General features: G+C 42.4%; 1 protein-coding gene across 10 annotated transcripts in view; it reads right to left on the bottom strand.

Annotated features, from left to right (window-relative positions):
* Positions 1-235: 235 nt before the first annotated feature.
* LOC132889141 (fibulin-7) overlaps positions 236-25555 on the bottom strand; it is a 199710-nt gene continuing 174390 nt past the window's right edge. For 9 of the 10 annotated variants that reach the window (XM_060925352.1, XM_060925355.1, XM_060925356.1 and 6 more), the window contains 2 exons: positions 4685-4823; positions 2660-3247 (listed from right to left, as the gene is read on the bottom strand). In XM_060925352.1, the coding sequence (XP_060781335.1) occupies positions 2872-3247; positions 4685-4823 (515 nt within the window). In that variant the 3' untranslated portion in view covers positions 2660-2871. Of the gene's footprint in view, positions 2282-2659; positions 3248-4684; positions 4824-25555 lie in introns of those variants that run through there. The other variant, XM_060925359.1, reaches the window with a different exon arrangement.

The raw sequence follows: 25555 nt of genomic DNA, 5'->3' as shown, positions 1-25555 counted from the left end.
TATTTGGCAGGAAAACATCTAGAACTAGAAAAGGCATCTCTGGATTTCTTTAGGTACTGCTTCACCAAAGAAGTGCACTTGCCTTTAATGATGCACTCATTACAATTAATTACTATTTAATCAAGTCCCATTACAATCTGATAGTGGGCAATTAATAAGTCCTTGAATAAAAACAGATACTTGATTGAACATTTGTTTAATTTTTTTTATTCTTCTTTCCAAACTGCCAGAATTGGTGGTGCAGCAGGTAACATTGCTGCCTCATAGCTTCAGTGTCCCAGGTTTAATCCTGAGTTTGGGTTACTGTCTGTGTGGCATTTCGTATGTCCTCCCCATTCTCCCCAAAGATATGCACTTGATAAAGTGAGGTCTGCCAGATAATTTGTTTTGAACCTGCATTTTTTTATTTGTCTTTGTCATAATCAAAATTCAGTTTTTAACCAGACAGCATTAATAACACCATAGCCTCAAGCAAAACTAGAAGGGTACTCGGTAGAGTGCATACCTCAACCAAGCCACATATTAACATCAAAATCAAATCACTTGAACTTATGATAATACTAAAGCTGTACACCAAATTTCATCAAAATGCGTTCACTACTTTTTGAGTTACGCTAGGAACAGACAAAAGAACCAGATACACCAGATACTGAAAGCAAAGGTTCACATACTTTTGCCACTCACAGATATGTAATATTGGATCATTTTCCTCAATAAATAAATGACCAAGTATAATATTCTTCTCATTTGACTGGGTTCTCTTTATCTACTTTTAGGACTTGTGTGAATATCTGATGATGTTTTAGGTCATATTTATGCAGAAATATAGATAATTCTAAAGGGTTCATAAACTTTCAAGCACCACTGTACATATCCGGAGTTGCATCCAAATCTAATCAATTGTTCTTTGGCCCATGGCTCATTTTTCCTCAAAATTTCATCAAAATCCTTTCACTACTTTTTGAGTTACATTGGGAACAGACAAACAAAATGGAGGAGAAAACACAACCTCCTCCAACAAAGTTGGTGGAGGTAATTAAGTCAGCTATCACACTTGACTTATGCTACATGCTTCTATCGAGTGAATTTAAGGAGTAATGCTGTAATAGGCAGTTCAGATTCAACCATATACAGCCATCAAGCATACAACCTAGCACTGCTTTTTGAGCAGTTTTACATGTACATTTGTTCAAATAATATCTTAAACTGGGGTGAACGGGTCAAAATTTCCAGCCCAACTACATCGAACACACACACACACACACACACACACACACACACACACACACACACACACACACACACAATTTGGACATTGGAAAAAGGAGATACGTTTCTTCTTTACTCAGTCTTTGTGTGGGAAACAAGTATTTCACATACTTCAGATGTACTTTTGTTTTTCACTCCATAATCCCCCTATCTAACTCCAAATTGTCACAATATATCTTACAACAGAGATGGTTCTGTACATCACAGACACAGTACTTAGAGTATTTACTTTAAATCAAGTTCTTATTGGTCACAGAGTATTTTTAAACTAGGCCAATCTGGCAAAACTGTCCTGTCTGTTGTCCCTCCCTCAGTGAAAAATGTTCATAGAGTGAGCATGGGATCATAGTGATTTCTGCAAGTCAAAGGAAAATTGGATTATATCTGTCAAATAACCATATTGTGAATGAGGACTTTATGAAGATTAATAATTTGAAAGGCTAATATGGTTGAGGCCAAATGGCCCCAGTTGCCTCTATCGATGAGCTGCCACTAGTTTTAACAATTTGATCAAAATCATCAGCATAAGGTATATTTACTATATGTAGAGAACAATGTGCATTAATTAGAACAATGGTTACATTGCAGCTCATCGCTCATTTTCCTTAAAGCCGTGGCTCAGGGGATTTCTAATGCACTTAATATTTCTACCTCCTGAACTGGCCCTGACTGTGTGGGACACAAACAATGCAATATAAGATTTAAAACATGAGCAAAACCATCAACCAGAAAGTCTCAAAGATGTGATTACTAATAATTATGCTGCTGAGGTCTGAAGATTAGAGCTCACTGCCATTTTGAGGCCAAGGCACATAGTCCAAATGTGCTTCTAGAAATATGTGGTCCTTTTCATCTGCTCATATTACAGTACTAGAGAATGGATGCATTAAACAGCAAGATGGTTAACATTCCTTTTCTATACTTCTCAAAATAGATCATTACAAAACACACTGCTGTATATTATTTCACTTTTCTGGCCAATGTTGATCCTGGCATTCATCATGAAGAAACTCTGTGAAAGAAGCAGAGATTTATTTAGAGATACCTGGCTTATTATGCACAGAACCAAAATAGTAGTTATGAATACTGCATGTCCAGTCACTTTACCACTTAATCAGGGTTTGTGAGGAAAAAAGTAAATACAAGAATAATTTCATCAAAGATACATTTTTGTTCTCTGTTTAATTCATACAAGAGCTGTTTAGCTGAAAGGCCTATATACAGTACATAAATAAATCAGTTAGGTTCACAATGGTCTGTTACTTTGTATTATTTAAAAAAAGCAGCCATAACCAAGGTTCCAAATTAGTCTGAGAAAAAAATTATGGAAAATATAAAAATAACACAAAATCTGATACAGAGCTGATTTAAAAAAAAAGACAATTGAGAGCAGAAATTTTGTAGGTAGGCATTTTTAAGTTTTACTGCTTGGTTTTTAAAGCCAGTTGAAAATAAAGTGATAAAAATTTGTTTCAGATTTCCAAATATTTAGATTTTTTTGGCCATAATGTTTCAGTTTAAAAAAAAAACTTATTCTACCATCATTTCAGTTTCAAAACAGAACTGAAAGGTCAAAAGCTTGCTTGTGGAATTTCTCCCTCATCAGAACATATAGGGAGAAATGAGCACATGGACTCGGGCGAGGTGCTTGGCTTGGAAGGTGCGATCCAAGTACTCAGCCATTTCCACGTCCACACTGAGCTCCTGTGGCCCGAGCAGTGGCTGGACAAGGATCAGCTCACCAGTCTGGCGGTCTGAGCGCTGCATGACAAACATGCCTTGTGCAGCTCCTTCCTCTACGATGCTAAAGCGCAGGCTGTCAGGTCCTGGTCGTCCAGGGGCAGTCGCTGTGGCCATGCGGAACAACGTAGCTGGGGTTTGGAGGTTTGAAGGCAGAGACAGGTAGTGATAGGAAACGGTTTTTGGGGCCAGGTGACAGGTGCGGCTTGTCATGGAGCAGGGGTTCTTCTCACATTGACTACAAAGGGGTAGGACATAACTAATGATTAACTAATTGTTTATGAGCGAAATGTACTGGCACTGCACAAATCCTAGCACATATCACTATTATACTGTGATTACAGCTAGCTAGATTAGCATTATTCCCTTATTAGTATAAATACGGAAATTATTACAGGAAATTGTGCTCACTGATTGGTCGAGAAATTCGGACCATTTCTCAATAATCACCTCGAGCGACTCAGCAAATTGGCGGCCAATCGCTTTGTCACCGTAAGTGAGGAAGAATTACACATTATGAAAGAAAATGCTGTTCCCAAAAGACTAAAGTTGCTACGAAGTTTGATCTAAAATTATTCAAAGGTAAGGTGGAATTGTGATTTATTTTATCTATTTCAAAACAAAGTATTTTATGTAAGTCGGCATAGATAAGTGACACAAGTCTGCACGCATTACATTTGCATGCCGCTTTTGAAGTTTGAAATAAATGAATTTTTTAAGATGATTTTTAAAAAAAATCACCTGTGTATTTATACTAAAACAAATATCCACCTCAGGCTCAGTGAATATCAGTGAATAATCACCTCGACTTCGTCTTGGTTATTATTCACCGATATTCACTGTGCCTTCAGCGAATAATTGTTAAATAATGGGTAAAAATCAATGTAGGTCAACTTTCAAGTAGTATCTTAATATCTTTAATCCCTTGAATGTTTTATAGTATGATTTTTAGACTTAGATTGCTGGCACAGATTAAACTGAAATGAATAGTTTGTGGAAAAGAAATACTTTAGTAGACTCTTTCATTTAAAGCCTAAACCTGGCAAGAATGACCACATTTGACACAAATTAAAATGGTTTCTAAATCAGACAAAAAGCTCATTGTAAAGTGTCTAGCCAGTATACCGTGGGGTCCAAAAGTCTGTGACCACAAAAGAAAATGCTTCCATTTTGCAAGCATTACAAATATTATCAGCAATAACTTGACTGAAAAGTAAAATCTGATAGAATAGTGACATGAATTTGAACATTTTCATCATAGTTGGCATGTCTCCCTTTTGCTGTAATGATGGTGTGCACTCGAGCTGGCATGGACTTCACAAGTTTGGGTCAAACCTGATGATTCATATTACATCAAATCTATGGGCGTGCCATTTGAACATGTTCTTCAGTGGAAGGGATAAACTGTGCTTAATCTTGAATCTTGAATATTTGAATAAATTTTTCCTTCTTTTAATGCTTTCTTTAAAACATTCTGTTTATTTCCAGTAATAAATAAAAATAAATAAAACAACAGAATTTCAATGTGCTCTCAGACTTTTGGATGCTACTGTATATCCTGTTGTTATTGTTGTTGTTGCAGACGTCCATGCTGAAGTACTAAGAAGGCATTAAGGTAAGAACAACATTGAAACAGCCATTGTGCTGTTTTAGTTGTGTGTGCACTCGCACTCACAGAGGTGATGTCTTGACGTAGCTGATATTTCCATGCAAGTGTGGGCACTCTGGATTTACACACTGGAAACTTCCTCCGGTGTTGACACAGGTGGTGCCACGGCTGCAGTTATGCTGTTGTGTAAGACACTCGTCTACATCTGGAGCAGCACAGGCATGTGAGGAAGGAGAGAAAGAGAAACAAAGAAAAAAGAAATGAGTTTGAGTGAGGAACAAAAAAAATGCCCTCAACATAAAAAAGGGTCATGTCGTGCTAAGGCGCAGGTTTAACAAAACATGCATAACAAACAACTGAACATCTTTTCACCTAGATACCACATGCCAGCCTGCAGGATTCACAGCCCAAGATATTCATCCTGTTTCATCTCGTCAGCAATACACATCACGTTTTCCTCACAGAGACATGGCTACACAAAAATACATTCAACTCATGGTAGCCTAGATGGATTTACAACTCTAAACACAAACAGAATTCACCATCAACACAGCAAGAAAAAGGGGTTCAGCCTGAGCTTGTGAATAATAGTTGGTATAATCCAGGACATTTTACAGTTGGGTCATTCCATGCCAAATCAACAAGAGGTTATGCTCGACCATCTCAGATTTCAATGAAATTTGGAGGGCTCAGAGATACTATTAAAAGAAGTTAATCCCCAAAATGTAAGCTTCCTATCACCAATAGTTTCAGAGATACAGGCATTTGAATTTTTCGATTTTTTTGTTTTTTGCTCAAAACATACATATTTCAAAGTGCAATATAATTCAAATCAAATCAAATCAAGTTTATTTGTACAGCGCTTTTAACAATAAACATTGTCGCAAAGCAGCTTTACAGAATTTGAACGACTTAAAACATGAGCTAATTTTATCCCTAATCTATCCCCAATGAGCAAGCCTGTGGCGACGGTGGCAAGGAAAAACTCCCTCAGACGACATGAGGAAGAAACCTCGAGAGGAACCAGACTCAAAAGGGAACCCATCCTCATTTGGGCAACAACAGACAGCCTGACTATAATATTAACAGTTTTAACAGGTATAACCCTCAACTGTCCTCATGGGGCCGTCCTTCACAGGAGTGGGGCGATAAAACTCCGACCAGACACAGGGCACCAGGATGGATCAAGCAGGTCCGAGGGGCAGAAGAGGCCAGCATCTCAATCCCAGGATCAACATGTAACTCAGAGGGACAGATGGGGGGGGGGGGGGGGGAAGAAAACACGTTGTTAGGTATGCCCTAAAAATGACAAGTATTAAATCTGTGTGGTAGGCTCGCAGAGACGAGAGTCTTTACATCAGGCATAACACACAATGGCATGTTAATATGACGCGGTACGCGGTGGTCCGGACTACCGTTGTGGTCCGGACCACGCCGTTTTCAGGTGTGGTCCGGACCACCAAGTTCAGAAGACAAATAAAAAGTCTTACTGTGATGTTGCATGGTTTAGGCCTATCCATAAAGATAAATTATTTTTCACTTCCCTCGTGGCAGCTCCTGCTTTTTTACATGCGTTAGAACTGGTATCTTTGATTGCGCGTGTGTTTTACGCATGCATTTCTCTTCCGGTTTGAGAAAAAATAACAAATGATGTACGACTTTGTAAAAAACCTCGTATTAAATGACAAACACAGTATGATTTTGGTAAGTTTTTATTTATATCGTAATATAATACAGCATACGGTGAACCGGACCACAATCCAGGAAAAATAATTAATTAATGCCCTCGTTTTGTATGGAAAATACGGTGATCCGGACCACCGCGTACCGCGTCATATGGTAAAAAATATATCATGACCTGCTCTGGTTGGATGCTTGATTGGGTGATGGGAGCACACTCCTCAGCAATGATGAGATGCAGATGGGACCCTTAGGCCTGGCCAAGACAATTCAGTTACATTTCACCGGGTCTGGGACATGCGACAGAATGTCTGACGGCCGATTCCCTGCAGGCTACGATAGCCAGTCGAGGTCCCCACCGTCTCCACCAAAAGATTTCCTGTTGACTCCATGTAACTCAGAGGGACAGATTTGGGGTGGGGGGGAGAGAAAGAAAACACAGGTGGTTAGGTATGCCCAATGTCACCTGAATAAGTAGGAACAGTATACATATTGCACCGAGTACAAGCAGGGACTCCGGCAACTAACTATGACAGCATAACTAAAAGGAGAGAGCCAGAATGTAACACAGGCATGAGGGAGCCCTGGGACATAAAGCAGCCAGCCACTACACCGTCAACAAACTCGAGTGAGCAAGCGAGTGGGGACTGACAGCATCCATACATCCCAGTTTACCAAAACACTCTATGTCTGAGGACCCTCCAGATCTACTCCTTTACCTCATAAACACCATTAACAAAAGGCTTGACTAAACAGATGTGTTTTCAGCCTAGACTTAAATGCTGAGACTGTGTCTGATTCCCGAACATTACTTGGAAGGCTGTTCCATAACAGTGGGGCTTTGTAAGAAAAGGCTCTGCCCCCTGATGTAGCCTTCACTATACGAGGTACCAGCAGATAGCCTGCACCTTTTGATCTAAGTAGGCGTGGCGGGTCATAGAGGAGCAGAAGTTCACTCAGGTACTGTGGTGCGAGACCATTTAGTGCTTTAAAGGTCAATAGTAGTATTTTATAATCAATACGAAATTTGATTGGGAGCCAATGCAGTGTGGATAAGACAGGCGTGATGTGGTCATATTTTCTAGTTCTAGTAAGGACTCTTGCTGCGGCATTTTGAACTAACTGGAGCTTGTTTATGCACTTATTGGAACATCCAGACAGTAAGACATTACAATAATCCAACCTGGAGGTAACGAAAGCATGGACTAGTTTTTCTGCATCATGCAATGACATTAAATTTCTTATCTTTGCAATATTTCTGAGATGAAAGAAAGCTATCCGGGTGATGTTATCAATGTGAGTTTCGAATGAAAGACTGGAGTCAGTAATCACTCCGAGGTCTTTTACTGCTGCACGTGAAGAAACAGAAAGGCCATCCAGAGTTACTGTGTAATCAGAAAACTTACTTCTAGCTGTATGTGGTCCTAGCACAAGTACTTCAGTCTTGTCAGAGTTAAGCAGAAGGAAATTTATAAGCATCCAGTGTCTAATGTCCTTAACACATTCCTCAATTTTATTAAGCTGGTGTCTCTCATCAGGTTTTGCAGAGACATACAACTGTGTGTCATCAGCATAACAGTGGAAACTAATACAATGTTTACGAATAATATCGCCCAGAGGTAACATATATAGAGAAAAAAGCAGTGGACCCAAGACAGAACCTTGTGGAACACCAAACTTTACCTCGGTACGTCTAGAAATATCACCATTTATATCAACATACTGATAACGATCAGTTAGATAAGACCTGAGCCAGGAGAGGGCCATTCCCTTAACTCCCACAACATTTTCTAGTCTATCCAGAAGAATGGAATGATCAATGGTATCAAATGCTGCACTAAGGTCAAGCAACACAAGTAGCGAGACACAGCCCTGATCAGACGCCAACAGTAGGTCGTTTACTACTTTAACCAGTGCTGTCTCTGTGCTATGATGAGGTCTAAATCCTGACTGATACATTTCATGGATGTTATTCCTATGTAAATATGAGCATAACTGCTGTGCCACAGCTTTTTCAAGGATCTTGGAGATAAAGGGGAGGTTTGATATTGGCCGATAATTGGACAGCTGACAGGGATCAAGGTCAGGTTTTTTAATCAGGGGTTTGATAACTGCTAGTTTAAAGGATTTGGGTACATAGCCAATCATAAGAGAAGAATTTATTATTTTTAGAAGCGGTTCAATTACTCCAGGCATTATCTGTTTGAACAGATGTGTCGGTAAGGGATCTAGTACGCAAGTTGAGGCTTTTGATGTAGAGATTAATGAAAGTAATTCAGTTTCTTTTAGGGGAGTAAAACATTCTAACTGATGATCTGATACAGTTATATTGTTAACTACAAGGTCACTTTCATTGTCTAACCTTAAATTAGTAGTTTGAATTTTTTGTCGGATATTCTCAATTTTGTCATTAAATAAATTCATGAAGTCGTTGCTACTACATACTGCAGGTGTGCATGTGTTGATAGTGGACTTATTCCTGGTTAATTTTGCTACAGTATTAAATAGGAATCTAGGATTATTTTTGTTATCTTCTATTAGGGAGGAGAAATATGTTGATCTCGCAGCACTAAGAGCTTTTCTATACTTCAGGAAGCTCTCCTTCCAAGCTAATTTGAACACTACCAATTTTGTTTGACGCCATTTACATTCCAATTTTCGAGTGGTCTGTTTTAATGTGCGAGTGTCATCATTATACCAGGGTGCTAATTTTTTGTCTCTGACCATTTTCCTTTTTAGAGGAGCTACATTATCTAAAGTATGGCGGAATGTTGACTCTAAGCATTCAGTTGCCTGATCAAGTTCTGCAGGGGCTGACAGTGACCCAATCAAAGTTGACAGCTCTGGGAGATCATTTATAAAGCTCTGTGCAGTAGTTGACGTGAAAGTACTTTTAATACAGTAGCGTGGTGAGGTGCATATATTATTACTCAGACATATTTTGAATGAGATGAGACAATGATCTGAGGTAACTTCAGACTGTGGAAGTATGACTATATTGTCTACGTTTAATCTGAATGTTAGTATTAGATCAAGGGTGTGACCACCATTATGGGTCGGTCCTATGACATTCTGCTTAATCCCGACTGAATCTAAGATGGACACAAACGCTGTTTTTAAAGGGTCTTCTGGGTTATCGAAGTGAATATTAAAATCTCCGACAACTAAAGCTTTGTCTAAGGAAATAACCAAATCTGAGATAAAATCTGCAAATTCAGAAAGAAACTCAGAATATGGCCCCGGGGGCCTGTAAATAATAAGCAATGGAATTAACTGGGTAGACTTATTTTTCGAGGCTACATACATTATATGAGTATGAAGAACTTCAAATGTATTAAATTTATAACCAGGTTTGTGTGTTACACCTAGATAATCGTTATAAATAACCGCGACGCCTCCTCCTCTGCCAGTTAGACGAGGCTGGTGTATATAACTGTATCCAGGAGGACTCGCTTCATTTAATGCTATATATTCATTTGGCTTAATCCATGTTTCTGTTAAATACAGTACATTAAACTCCTGATCAGTAATGAGTTCATTAACCATTAGCGCTTTAGATGTAAGAGATCTAATATTTAATAGCCCCACCTTTAGATCAAAGGTGCTGGCAGCAGCTGTACAGTCAGTCTGATCTAATTTTATATTGATTAGGTTACTGGAACAAACTCTCTGAAAATTTCTACCTTTTTGTTGAGCTCGGGGAACAGACACAGTCTCGATGTAGTGGGTCCTGAGTGACGACTCTGTGCAGCTAGCAGACAGTCGGTTTAGCCTGTTCGTCTGCTCCCTGGCCTTGGCTCTGGAATATAATCTTTATTATGCAAGATAGAAACCTAAAATTTTGCACAGAGAGACTCAATGTCTTGTACTACAAGCTTCAACTTAGAATTTCAGTGGTCATTGTATATTAGATGGTGATTTTAACAAGGAAATTAAAAAGACAAATTTGCATTTTTTGCATTTTTAATTCATTCTGGAAGCTTGCCTGTGGCAGTAATGCTTAAATTAAGAATGTTATTCAAATCTACACAGAAAACCAATTTCAGTTTTACCAAGTCTCCACTGTTCCTAGTTTGTCTGTAATAGGGTTTTGAAATTCGCCGATTTCTAAAACATGCCATTTTCAGTAGCAAGAAATCCAATGTGGGATAGCAGTTAGGAACTTGTAAATTTTTTTCAGTAATCCCCAAGACCCATATTTTATATTTCCAAATTTTTGTTCTGTGTCTCTCAAGTATTTTTAAACTACAGGGGTTTAAAAAATCCATTTTCACCAAATTCAAATTTTTTATATATTTTCATATAACTGATATTTGAGGGTTAATAAATGCTTCAATAAGGCTCAAGTAGGTTAGGAGACATCTTTCTTCCTCAATTTTAAATAAAATTTCAATTAATGCTCAGTATTAATTATTTGTAAATTGATTTTAATCTAAGACTGTGTAACATTAGCAATCAATGACCAGCTATTGTGTACCAGTCAACAGCCAGCCTTATCAATATCAACACAGCACAATAGGTGACCTTTGATACCAGAACAGGTGGCTCATATCTTATAGTTTTAGAGTCTGTAAACTGCATACTTGTTCAGATAACATTACAGTGGTGCTTGAAAGTTTGCGAACCCTTTAGAATTTTCTATATTTCAACATAAATATGACCTAAAACATCATCAGATTTTCACACAAGTCCTAAAAGTAGATAAAGAGAATCCAGTTAAACAAATGAGACAGAAATATTATACTTGGTCATTTATTTATTGAGGAAAATGATCCAATATTGCATATCTGTGAGTGGCAAAAGTATGTGAACCTTTGCTTTCAGTATCTGGTGTGACCCCCTTGTGCAGCAATAACTGCAACTAAATGTTTCCGGTAACTGTTGATCAGTCCTGCACACCGGCTTGGAGGAATTTTAGCCCATTCCTCCATACAGAACAGCTTCAACTCTGGGATGTTGGTGGGTTTCCTCACATGAACTGCTCGCTTCAGGTCCTTCCACAGCATTTCAATTGGATTAAGGTCAGGACTTTGACTTGGCCATTCCAAAACATTAACTTTATTCTTCTTTAACCATTTTTTGGTAGAATGACTTGTGTGCTTAGGGTCGTTGTCTTGCTGCATGACCCACCTTCTCTTGAGATTCAGTTCATGGACAGATGTCCTGACATTTTCCTTTAGAATTTGCTGGTATAATTCAGAATTCATTGTTCCATCAATGATGGCAAGCCATCCTGGCCCAGATGCAGCAAAACAGGCCCAAACCATGATACTACCACCACCATGTTTCACAGATGGGATAAGGTTCTTGTGCTAGAATGCAGTGTTTTCCTTTCTCCAAACATAACATTTCTCATTTAAACCAAAAAGTTCTAATTTGGTCTCATCCATCCACAAAACACTTTCCAATAACCTTCTGGCTTGTCCACGTGATCTTTAGCAAACTGAAGATGAGCAGCAATGTTCTTTTTGGAGAGCAGTGGCTTTCTCCTTGCAACCCTGCCATGCACACCATTTGTTGTTCAGTGTTCTCCTGATGGTGGACTCATGAACATTAACATTAGCCAATGTGAGAGAGGCCTTCAGTTGCTTAGAAGTTACCCTGGGGTCCTTTGTGACCTTGCCGACTATCACACGCCTTGCTCTTGGAGTGATCTTTGTTGGTCGACCACTCCTGGGGAGGGTAACAATGGTCTTGATTTTCCTCCATTTGTACACAATCTGTCTGACTGTGGATTGGTGGAGTCCAAACTCTTTAGAGATGCTTTTGTAACCTTTTCCAGCCTGATGAGCATCAACAATGCTTTTTCTGAGGTCCTCAGAAATCTCCTTTGTTCGTGCCATGACACACTTCCACAAACATGTGTTGTGAAGATCAGATTTTGATAGATCCCTGTTCTTTAAATAAAACAGGGTGCCCACTCACGCCTGATTGTCATCCCATTGATTGCCAACACCGGACTCTAATTTCACCTTCAAATTACCTGCTAATCCTAGAGGTTCACATACTTTTGCCACTCACAGATATGTAATATTGGATCATTTTCCTCACTAAATAAATGACCAAGTATAATATTTTTGTCTCATTTGTTTAAATGGGTTTTCTTTATCTACTTTTAGGACTTGTGTGAAAATCTGATGATGTTTTAGGTCATATTTATGCAGAAATATAGAAAATTCTAAAGGGTTCACAAACTTTCAAGTGCCACTGTATATTGCTTGGATTATATTAAATACATTGTAATACAGAGCACTGAGAAAATTTACCAATGTTATTAACTGAATGTGTTTCTTTGCAAGGATTGGATATTTTGAATAGTTGACTAGGGAAGTTAATTGTAGTTGCTTTCAATTTGAGATCAGTATAAATGAGTTTGTTCTTAGACATCTAGAAATGGCTGAACTTCCTCCCTGTTCTATAGGAATTGGACTAAAGAAAGATTCTGACTGCCATAAACTAACATACAACAGAAATTGTAAGTTAAATACACTCAGTATAGTTTGGAGCAAATTTCATTAATTAAACAGAGAACTGAACTTGAGAACATTTCAAGCACAGACACAGTATGTCTGCATCATGAGAAACTGTTTCTGATGAAATATGAAGAGCTATAGAAAACTTTACGTTCTAAAATGAAATTGTATTAATGAATGAAATTTGCTCCAAACTATACGGAGAGAGTGTATTTAACTTACAATTTCTGTTGTATGTTAGTTTATGGCAGTCAGAATCTTTCTTTAGTCCAATTCCTATAGAACAGGGAGGAAGTTCAGCCATTTCTAGATGTCTAAGAACAAACTCATTTACACTGATCTCAAATTGAAAGCAACTACAATTAAATTCCCTCGTCAACTATTCAAAATATCCAATCCTTTCAAAGAAATACATTCAGTTAATAACATTGGTAAATTTTCTCAGTGCTCTGTATTACAATGTATTTAATATAATCCAAGCAATATAATGTTATCTGAACAAGTATGCAGTTTACAGACTCTAAAACTATAAGATATGAGCCACCTGTTCTGGTATCAAAGGTCACCTATTGTGCTGTGTTGATATTGATAAGGCTGCCTGTTAACTGGTACACAATAGCTGGTCATTGATTGCTAATGTTACACAGTCTTAGATTAAAATCAATTTACAAATAATTAATACTGAGCATTAATTGAAATTTTATTTAAAATTGAGGAAGAAAGATGTCTCCTAACCTACTTGAGCCTTATTGAAGCATTTATTAACCCTCAAATATTAGTTATATGAAAATATATAAAAAATTTGAATTTGGTGAAAATGGATTTTTTAAACCCCTGTAGTTTAAAAATACTTGAGAGACACAGAACAAAAATTTGGAAATATAAAATATGGGTCTTGGGGATTACTGAAAAAAATTTACAAGTTCCTAACTGCTATCCCACATTGGATTTCTTGCTACTGAAAATGGCATGTTTTAGAAATCGGCGAATTTCAAAACCCTATTACAGACAAACTAGGAACAGTGGAGACTTGGTAAAACTGAAATTGGGTAGATATTTCTGTGTAGATTTGAATAACATTCTTAGTTTAAGCATTACTGCCACAGGCAAGCTTCCAGAATGAATTAAAAATGCAAAAAATGCAAATTTGTCTTTTTAATTTCCTTGTTAAAATCACCATCTAATATACAATGACCATTGAAATTCTAAGTTGAAGCTTGTAGTACAAGACATTGAGTCTCTCTGTGCAAAACTTTAGGTTTCTATCTTGCATAATAAAGATTATATTACACTTTGAAATATGTATGTTTTGAGCAAAATGCAAAAAAATCAAAAAAATTCAAATGCCTGTATCTCTGAAACCGTTGGAGATAGGAAGCTCAAATTTTGGGGATTAACTTCTTTTAATAGTATCTCTGAGCCCTCCAAATTTCATTGAAATCTGAGATGGTCGAGCATAAATTTGTCAGATATTTGTTGATTTGGCATGGAATGACCCAGTTGAAGAATGACTTCTTTTGGAATACATCAGCAACAAGAATTTCCTCAAAGCGTTTTGGTCAGCATCATGTACTACTCAATAATCACAACAATAAAAAGCACATCTGTGGCAGTTTCAAGGGATTTTAATTAAATCCATCTTATTTCTGGCTGAATCTACCAACATTCAGTCAGATTGTGAAATGCAGAATGTGAGAACACAAGATATGCTGTATAATAATGTAATTGATACAGACAGGTCCTCTGGGGAAATCATACCACAACCTTTTTTACAGCAACTTTGGTATGGATATTGTAATACCATATATGATTGTTTGCTGTTTTCCCTACAACAAGCTATAGGTGAGTATTGATTTGAAATCTCTTCTTAACCACGAAAAGAAATGAAGTGGATGCAATAAAAGTTCATGAATAAGGAGCCAGGAGGAAAAGGACGAAATTAGAAACGGCTGGTGAACTAGTATTATCATTAGTAATGCATTGCCAACTGTTTTCTACTCAGACAATTAACTTGCAGTTGTAGAGTTTAATTTGGCCAATTTTAAAAGAAATTTGCAGCTTATCTTTTGGAAGTCATGAAAATTATTGGCAGATGCGATTTGCAGCCTGGTGTCAGTAGCCAACTAAGCTATTTGTACCTGGGGTGGATTCTGTTTAGTATTTTAGTGTGGATATTTCTGTTCAGTGTGGATATTTCCACCTGGGTATAGCAGCACCCAGAGACAAGACAAGCACCCAGGTGTCATTAGCCAACAATGCTATTTACACCCAAACCCTAACCAGCTGTAAATAGCTGAATAGGTTCCATTTGACTATTCTCAGCCAGGTTTAAAGAAACACTTCGAAAAATATTTTAATCACCCAAACTGTTGTTATGGAAATGAAATGATGCAGCCCTTATATCAGCAGTTGTTTTTTGAAAAACTGAGTCAAAAACAAGTGCTTTTGGGACTGAAAATAGATCTACTGAAAATAGACCTAGCACTAGTATCTACACCAGCACCTAACTGGTGCTAATTTTTATTGGTGTGGTAATGTTTTAATTTCCTTCTATTTTTTTTTGTAAGAGCATAGAGATTTTGTTTATATGCTCCAAATACATATTATTATGAGCTGAAAAGAGCCAGGATTACTACAATGCATTTTTTATGAAGCTGTAGACTCAAAAATAAATAAATAAATAAATAAATAAATAAATAAAAGGTTGTAACATGCAACTCTTCTCTCTTTCGCTTAATCATTGTCTGCAATAATGTTTTTGCACTGTGTAAAAATGCTGAGAATTTTAAAAAATTGTTGATTTTACCTTTGTTAATTTGAAAGCCTTATGAGCAATTGAAATTATTTTCATGAATCCCATTTAAAAAATATAAGTGCATAGTAGAGCAAGTGTCATGTCATGAGGCGGATGAATGGACATAAATTCAGGAAGAGTTTATTAACAAACAGGCAAGCATACAGATCCACAGTATAAAACAAAAGCAGAGTGAGAAAATAGGCAAAGGTCATACAATGTGCAAATAGAGTATCAGAGGCAATAATAAATCAGAGTTGAGGAAAACAGGAAGTAGAGTTGATAAGCAGAATAGCATAGAAAATACAAGGCTCAGTAACGTGGGATACTATGTACAATGTGCATACTACACAAAGTCTGTGCGCTTGCAGAGTCATTATAAGAACATGCCATGATTGCGCTCTGATCAGAAATAGATGTACGGTAATTGGGCCTTGCAGCATGTGCTGCGCATGGTAATCTTCAGTGTACGCTGCACACTCACAACGCAAACATGCCTTGAAGTGACAGGAAACCCCCCCCCCCCAAACAGGAGCTAAAAACCTCTTTGGTTGGCCCTGGGGATGAGGACCTAGTGCTAGATGAAGATCCCTTGGAGCTCCACTCTGGCTTGGGAAGGACATGGCACCAGAACATGGGCTTAGGCAGAGGTTTGGGTTCCGGTCAGGCTTTGAATGGAGGTGTGGACACAGGTGGAGGCTTTGGTTCAAGCTTGGACTCTGACATGGACATAGGTTTCAACATGTTCATGGGGTCAGGCATGGACGTGGTCATGGGCACAGGCATAGACTCAGGTATGGACCTGGGCTTGAGCATGGGCATGGACCCTGGCATTGGCATGGGCATGGACTGGAACATGGGCATGGTCTAAGGTGTCAGCATGGGCATGGACTTAGACATGGACCTGAGCTTGAGCATGGGCATGGACCCTGGCATCAGCATGGACATGGACCTGAACGTGGGCATGGATTCAGATGTCAGCATTGGGCATGGTCTCAGGAGTGGACCTGGGCTTGGGCATGGACATGGACCCTGGCGTTGGCATGGGTATGGACTGGAACATGGGCATGGACTCTGGCATCAGCATGGGCATGGACTGTAGCTCAGACTCTGACCTTGGCATGGACATAGGCTTGGACTCTGGCATGAGCATGGGCTTGGACTCTGGTGTTAGCAAGGGCTTGGACTCAGAGACAGGCATAGACTTTGGGCAAGGGCATAGGCTCTACCATTCTGGAACAGATGCATTCGACACAGGATGAGACATAGTTATGCACATCAATGAGCATGTGGGGCAACCAGTATTTGGCCCTAAGGAGCTGATATGTGCCCCTAATGCCTGAAGGGCCCGTGGATGGTGAGGTGTGAGCCCATGTGATGACACGGTCCCTGTGGGCCTCTGGCGCTGTCTTTGGAACAGAGGCTGTAGTATGCTCTGGCCCCATCCCAGTGCAGTGTGGCGATACAGCTTACAGCAGGTTATGGTTGCTGAACTGCTGGTTGTCCAGATGGTGCTCTGAAAACAGTGTGGGCTTTATAGATAATTGGACTAATTTTGAGGGCACTGCTGGCCTATTAGGGCGGGACGGTATCCATCCCACTCAAGAAGGTGCTGCGCTCATTTCTAGCAGCATAGCGCATAGTCTCAGAACAGGCCTAGTTAACTTCTGACAATCCAGAGCCAAGGCCAGGGAGCAGACGAACAGGCTTAAACCGACTGTCTGCTAGCTGCACAGTCATCACTCAGGGTCCACTACATCAAGACTGTCTGTCCCCCAAGCTAAACAAAAAAGCAGAAATACTCAGAGAGTTTGTTCCAGTAACCTAATCAATATAAAATTAGATCATACTGGCTATACAGCCACTGCCAGCACCTTTGATCTAAAGGTGGGGCTATTAAATATTAGATCTCTTACATCTAAAGTGCTAATTGTTAATGAACTCATTACTGATCAGGAGTTTAATGTACTGTGTTTAATAGAAACATGGATTAAGCCTCATGAATATATAGCATTGAATGAAGCTAGTCCTCCTGGTTACAGTTATATATACCAGCCTCGTCTAACTGGTAGAGGAGGAGGCATCATGGTAATTTATAATGATTATCTAGGTGTAACACAAAAACCTGGTTATAAATTTAATAAATTTGAAGTTCTTAATACTAATATAATGTATGTAGCCTCGAAAAATAAGTCTACCCAGTTAATTCCATTACTTATTATTTACAGGCCCCCAGGGCCATATTCTGAGTTTCTTTCTGAATTTGCAGATTTTATCTCAGACCTGGTTATTTCCTTAGACAAAGTTTTAGTTGTCAGAGATTTTAATATTCACTTCGATAACCCAGAAGACCCTCTGAAAACATTGTTCTTGTCCATTTTAGATTCAGTAGGGGTTAATCAGAATGTCATAGGACCTACCCATAATAGTGGTCATACTCTCAAGCTAATACTAACATTCGGGTTAAATATAGAATATAGTCACACTTCGGCAGCACAGTGGTGTAGTGGTTACCATTGTCACCTCACAGCAAGGAGGTCCTGGGTTCAAACCCAGTGGCTGATGGGGGTCTTTCTGTGTGGAGTTTGCATGTTCTCCCCGTGTCTGCGTGGGTGTGCTCCAGTTTCCCCCACAGTCCAAAGACATGCAGGTTAGGTTAATTGGTGCCTCTAAATTGACTGTAGGTGTGAATGGTTGCTTGTGTCTATGGTGGTGTTTACATTAGACTGTATCCATCTCGTTTTTGTTGCGGATGCACTGTCCGTGCACATTAAAACGCCGGGAAATGACTCCACAGGCGGAACAACTTGAATCCGCCAGGGTCCACGTATTCAACCCAGTTCGTATCTGATCCGGTGCTGTGTAAACATTGAGGAACGAGGAAATGCAGTGCTGAGCTCTAGCTGACGTTGTCATTGGACATCGTCACTGTGACATCCACCTTCCTGATTCGCTGGCGTTGGTCATGCCACGTTGGTCATGTGACGCGACTGCTGAAAAACGGTGCGGACTACAGGAAACGACACACAGCGGCTCAGTCCCGAATCACTGCTCGTGCGCTTCACTCGCGCACTCTGTGAGCTGTGCAGGGCTGGAGTGCGCACCCTCCAGAGGGCACTCGCTGTTCAGGGCGGAGTGATTTGGAGCGCAGGAGGAAGCGCTGAGCCGCACTGAGGTTTATTTACACATTTCAACTTATTTACCTCCTTCAGGCGCTTAAACTCAGTGAGAACATGAACATCACAGCCAGGTGTGTTTATCTGCTGGAGAAGGTGTTCACTTGCCATCCTTCCACTTGCAAGTGGTGAGTGACTTGCGCATGCCCGATATGCGCTGGGATCATGTGACGTGCTGTCTAATTAGTCATGTGATTAGCATATCCGTGTATTGGCGTTGCTGTGTGCACGCGAATCGTGTATTGGCGTTGCTGTGTGCACGCGAATCGTTTTAAAAACGTTAATCTGATGATCCGCTGATATGGTCTAATGTAAACACCACCTATGTGTCAGCCCTGTGATGACCTGGCAACTTGTCCAGGGTATACACTGCCTCTTGCCCATAGTCAGCTGGGATAGGCTGATAGGCCTGCGACCTTGTACAGGATAAGCAGCTACAGATAATGGATGGAAGTCACACTTCTTCAATCTGAAGTTCTCAAATCATTATCTCATCTCATTCAAAATATGTCTGAGTAATAATATATGCACCTCACCACGCTACTGTATTAAATGTACATTCACATCAACTACTGCACAGAGTTTTATAAATGATCTCCCAGAGTTATCAACTTTGATTGGGTCACAGTCAGCCCCTGCAGAACTTGATCAGGCAACTGAATGCTTAGAGTCAACATTCCACTATACTTTAGATAATGTAGCTCCACTTAAAAGAAAAATGATTAGAGAGAAAAAAAATTAGCACCCTGGTATAACAATGACACTCACGCTTTAAAACAGACCACTCGAAAATTGGAATGTAAATGGTGTCAAACAAAATTGGTAGTGTTCAAATTAGCTTGGAAGGAGAGCTTCCTGAAGTACAGAAAAGCTCTTAGTGCTGCTAGATCAACATATCTCTCCTCCCTAATAGAAGATAACAAAAATAATCCTAGATTCCTATTTAATACTGTAGCAAAATTAACCAGGAAAAAGACCACTATAGACACATGCACACCTGCAGTATGTAGTAGCAACGACTTCACAAATTTTTTCAATGACAAAATTGAAAATATCCGACAAAAAATTAAAACTACTAATTTAAGGTCAGACAACTTAAGCGACAATTTAAGTAACCCTGTAGTTAACAAAATAACTGTATCAGATCAGCGATTAGAATGATTTATTCCCCTTAAAGAAATCGAACTAATTTCATTAATCTCCGTATCAAAATCCTCAACTTGTGTACTAGATCCCTTACCTACACAACCATTCAAACAGATAATACCTGAGGTAACTGAACCGCTTCTAAAAATAATAAATTCTTTTCTTTGGATTGTCTATGTACCCAAATTCTTTAAACTAGCAATTATCAAACCCCTGATTAAAAAAACCTGACCTTGATCCCTGTCAGCTGTCTAATTATCGCCCAATATCAAACCTCCAATTTATCTCCAAGGTCCTAGAAAAAGCTGCCACACAGCAGTTATGCTCATATTTACATAGGAAAAACATCCATGAAATGTATCAGTCAGGATTTAGACCTCATCATAGCACAAAGACAGCACTGGTTAAAGTAGTAAATGACCTACTGTTGGCATCTGATGAGGGCTGTGTCTCACTGCTTGTGTTGCTTGACCTTAGTGCAGCATTTGATACCATTGATCATTCCATTCTTTTGGATAGACTAGAAAATGTTGTGGGAGTTAAGGGATCAGCCCTCTCCTGACTCAGCTCTTCTTTAACTGATCAGTATCAGTTTGTTGATGTAAATGGTGATTTTTCTAGATATACTGAGGTAAAGTTTGGTGTTCCACAAGGTTCTGTCTTAGGCCCACTGCTTTTTTCTTTATATATGTTACATCTGGGTGATATTATTAGTAAGCATGTGTAGAACTTCGGGCGGGTGGGTGGAGCACAGAAGTACGGCAGGCCAGAACTGAGTTTCCAAAAGTCTTTATTTTTGCACTTTTCAGTGACTTATAATCTCCCAGCCACACAGACACGCACACACACATAAGTCGTCTGGTTGGGGAGAGAGCTCCCTTCCTCTGCTCTCTCTCTCTTTATAGGGTGCGGTCACTGGGAAGACACACAAACACAGGTTAACTGACATCAGGTGCAGTGATTCTGCCACTTACCTTCCCTGACTCCGCCCTCCATTCCCAGACTGACGCTTGACCATGCCCCCGCTGCCACATACCCCCACCGCCCGACTCAGGCCGGGCAGCTGTCCGGCCTGCAGCCGACTCCCCCCCCCCCCCCCCCCCCCCAACGGGAGAGGAAGTCTGCCACGACCATCTGCGCCCCCGGCCTGTGGACTACCTTGAAGTTAAAGGGCTGGAGTGCCAGATACCAATGCGTAATCCGCGCGTTGGCATCCTTCATGCGGTGGAGCCACTGGAGGGGCACGTGGTCCGAACAGAGGGTGAAAGGACGTCCCAGCAGGTAGTAACGGAGGGCGAGGACCGCCCACTTGATGGCTAGGCACTCCTTCTCTATCGTGCTGTAGTGTCCCTCACGCACCAACAGCTTTCTGCTGATGTACAGCACGAGGCGATCCTCCCCCTCCACCTCCTGGGACAAAACAGCCCCCAGCCCTCTGTCCGACGTGTCCGTCTGCAACATAAAGGGGAGAGAAAAGTCAGGGGAGTGTAATAGTGGCCCCCCACACAGTGCAACCTTTACCTCAGAGAAAGCCCGCTGGCATTGCTCCGTCCACTGGACCGGATCTGGTGCCCCCTTTTCAGTGAGATCAGTCAGCGGGCTGGTGACATCCGAATAATTAGGTATAAACCTACGATAGTAGCCAGCCAGCCCCAGGAACTGTCTCACCCCCTTTTTGGTCTTGGGCTTCAGGCAGGCCGCAATTGCTGCTGTCTTATTAATTTGGGGACGCACCTGCCCATTGCCCAAGTGGAAGCCCAGATACCGTACTTCCACCCGCCCAATCACACACTTCTTTGGGTTGGCTGTGAGACCCGCTCGCCTCAGCGACCCAAGGATGGCCCTCAGGTGTTGCAGATGCCACGGCCAGTTATTACTATAGATTATAATATCGTCTAAGTATGCGGCCGCATAGGTGGCGTGGGGGCGGAGGACCCTGTCCATAAGCCGCTGGAATGTAGCGGGCGCCCCAAACAGCCCAAAAGGAAGTGTGACAAATTGGTGTAAGCCAAACGGTGTGGAAAAGGCCGTTTTTTCTCGGGATAATGAAGTCAAGGGGATCCGCCAATAACCCTTTACAAATCCAGTGTCGAATAAAAGCGAGCCGTGCCTAGTCGATCGAGCAACTCGTCAATACGAGGCATTGGGTACGCATCGAATTTAGACACCGCACTGACTTTTCTATAGTCCACACAGAACCGGACCGACACATCGGCCTTGGGAACCAAGACCACCAGGCCGCTCCAGTCACTGTGGGACTCCTTGACGATGCCCATGTCGAGCACGGCCTCAAGTTCTTCCCAAACCACCTTTTTCTTGTGTTTGGGCAGCCTGTAAGGGCGGCTGCACACTACCACCCCCGGGGGCGTCTCAATGTGGTGGTTCTATGAGGCGGGTGCGGCCGGGCAGGGGCGAGAACACGTCAGAAAATTTGGTCTGCAACTGGGCAACCTCTGTGAGTTGGCTCGGGGAGAGGTGGTCTCCACAGGGGACCGGAGAGGTAAGCGATGTCAATGTTCCCTTTTGAACCTCCGGCCCCAGCTCCGCCTTCTCCGGAACCAACGACACCAACGCCACGGGGACCTCCTTGTTCCAAAGTTTGAGCAGATTGAGCTGGTAAATCTGTAGCACCCCACCCCTGTCCGTTCGCCTCACCTCATAGTCAACGTCCCCGACTCGCCGTGTGACCTCAAAGGGTCCTTGCCACTTGGCGATCAATTTGGAGCTTGACGTGGGCAACAGCACGAGTACTTTATCTCCCGGTGTGAACTCCCTAAGGTGTGTACCCCTGTCATACAGGCAGACTTGCCGTTCTTGGGCCTGCCAGAAATTCTCCTGGGTTAGGTGTGTGAGTGTGTGGAGTTTTGCATGCAGGTCGATAACGTTTTGAATTTCATTTTTGCTCGTTGAGGGTCCCTCCTCCCAATTTTCCCATAGTCCAACTAGGATGCTACGCGGCTTATGCCCATATAATAATTCGAACGGGGAGAACCCCGTGGAGGCTTGTGGGACCTCTCGCACTGCGAATAAAAGGGGTTCGAGCCATTTATCCCAATTGCGTGCGTCCTCGCGTACAAACTTTTTAATTATGCTCTTGAGGGTGTGATTGAACCGTTCGACTAAGCCGTCCGTTTGTGGGTGATAAACGCTGGTGCGGATCGGTTTAATTCCCAGTAACCCATACAGTTCACGCAGTGTGCGTGACATAAACGTAGTGCCTTGATCAGTCAGAATCTCTTTGGGGATTCCAACTCGGGAGATGACGTGGAAGAGTGCTTTCGCAATACTACGTGCTGAGATATTGCGAAGAGGCACTGCTTCCGGGTATCGCGTTGCATAGTCTACCAGAACTAAAATAAAGCAATACCCTCATGTTGACCGATCTAATGGCCCGAAGAGATCCATCCCAATTCTTTCAAACGGGGTCTTGATTAATGGCAGAGGGTGCAAAGGCGCTTTTGGAATGGCCGCTGGATTTACTAACTGGCATTCACGGCACACCATACACCACCTACGGACATCGCCGCAAATCCCTGGCCAATAGAACCGGGCCATTATTTGGGCTAGTGTCTTATCCTGCCCCAAGTGTCCAGCCATGGGATTAAAGTGAGCCGCCTGGAATACCAATTCCCGGCGGCTCTTTGGGATCAAAAGTTGTGTAATCGGCTCCTTAGTCTGAGTGTCCTGCGTCACTCGGTATAATCTATCCTTCATAATGGAAAAATAGGGGAAGGACGGGGTGGCGTTTGGCTGGAGCGTTTGACCATTGATTACTCTCACTTGGTCAAACGCATGCCACAGAGTCTCGTCTCGCGACTGCTCTAATGGGAAATCAGCGAGGGATTCCCTGAGAGAGGGAGGAGGAGCCTGCTGCTCCTCACTCTGACGCGGTGATGACATAGATGGCTCTGTGACAGCTGCTCCCGCCAATGCCACACCGGGACTTCTCCCTGCTAAACTATGGCAGGCCCCACTCTTCACTAAATGAGTCATTAATTCCTGAAATCCCGGCCAATCAGTCCCCAAAATTATCGAGTGGGTAAGGCAAGGATTAACCTCTAACTTTACACTAAATTTCTCCCCTCGAAATAGAATGTGGACCGACACTAAAGGGTAGTTGTGAACATCCCCGTGCACACGCAACACCTTCACCAATTGTGCTCTCCCCAATGCCTCGTTCTGCACCAGGCTTTGGTGGATTGAGGTCTGATTACAGCCGGAGTCCACCAAAGCCTGATGCGAATCCCCTTGGATACTCACCGGTATGCAATACGCTCCGGCCCGATCGAGGGCGGTCCCTGGCGCATCGGGGATCTGGACCACCGCGCCCACCTCCATTACCGAGCACTGATGCTGGAGTTGCCCCGGCTCCCCGCAGCGCCAGCAAACCGGCCCAAGCTCTCTCTCTGCACCGGCATTCTGGGGCTCACTCACCTGAGGGGGGGGGAGAGACAGACATGGAAGTGGGAAACGGGAAGGCACCGCGGGTGTGGCGGGCCGGCTGGGGTGGAGCCGGCCCCCGCCTCCATGGTGGGGGAACGGGTTGAGGATGAGGAACAGAAGGGGAGGGGGAGAGAGAGAGGAGAGGGGAGAAGAGGAGATATGCCAAATGGTCCTCTGCCAGCTCGATGGCCTGATCCAGCGACGCCGGGTGATGGCACTGGACCCACTCCGCGGTCCCTTCGGAGAGTCGGTCGATGAACTGCTCCAGTACCACCAGATCAACGATTCCCTTGGCGTCGCGGTTGTCAGCCCTCAGCCACTGCCGGCAGGCATCCCGGAGTTGCTGGCCAAACGCGAACGGCTGGCCGACCTCCTCTAGGCTCAGAGCGCGGAAGCGCTGGCGTTGTTGTTCTGGGGTGCGCCCCATACCCTGGAGGACGGCCCGGCGCAGGTCTGCGTAGATCAGTCAGCTGTCAGCGGGGAGCTGTAGTGCGGCCAGCTGCGCCTCACTCGTTAGCAGGGGGAGGAGGCGCACCGCGCGCTGTTCCACCAACCAGCCCCAGGCCTCTGCTGCTTGCTCAAAGAGCGTGAGGAAGGCCTCGGGGTCGTCGTGCGGGCCCATCTTCATTAGGGTGAGGTGGGGAGGGCCCGGGGCGGTGGAGGTGGTGGACCCCGCTGACGCGAGGAGGTGCCGGAATGCCTGACGATCTTCCTGTTGTGCCAGCACCAGGGCCTCGAACCTTTGCTCTTGCTCCTTTCAGAGGGCGACCAGCGCCTGGTGCTGGCTCTGTTGGGCCGTGGCGAGGGCATGGATCAGGTCCGCGAAGGGGGAGGACTCCATGGGGCTGTTCTCCTCTGTGCTCCAATTTACCGGGTTTCAGCACCACTGTAGAACTTTGGGCGGGTGGGTGGAGCACAGAAGTACGGCAGGCCAGAACTGAGTTTCCAAAACTCTTTATTTTTGCACTTTTCAGTGACTTATAATCTCCCAGCCACACAGACACGCACACACACATAAGTCATCTGGTTGGGGAGAGCACTCCCTTCCTCTGCTCTCTCTCTCTCTTTATAGGGCATGGTCACTGGGAAGACACACAAACACAGGTTAACTGACATCAGGTGCAGTGATTCTACCACTTACCTTCCCTGATTCCGCCCTCCATTCCCAGACCGACGCTTGACCACGCCCCCACTGCCACAGCATGGTATTAGTTTCCACTGTTAT

The sequence above is a fragment of the Neoarius graeffei genome, chromosome 7 (genome assembly GCF_027579695.1).
Source record: "Neoarius graeffei isolate fNeoGra1 chromosome 7, fNeoGra1.pri, whole genome shotgun sequence".
Taxonomy (NCBI): domain Eukaryota; kingdom Metazoa; phylum Chordata; class Actinopteri; order Siluriformes; family Ariidae; genus Neoarius; species Neoarius graeffei.
The sequence above is the reverse complement of the archived record's forward strand: the minus strand, read 5'-3'. Positions and strand labels throughout refer to the sequence as shown.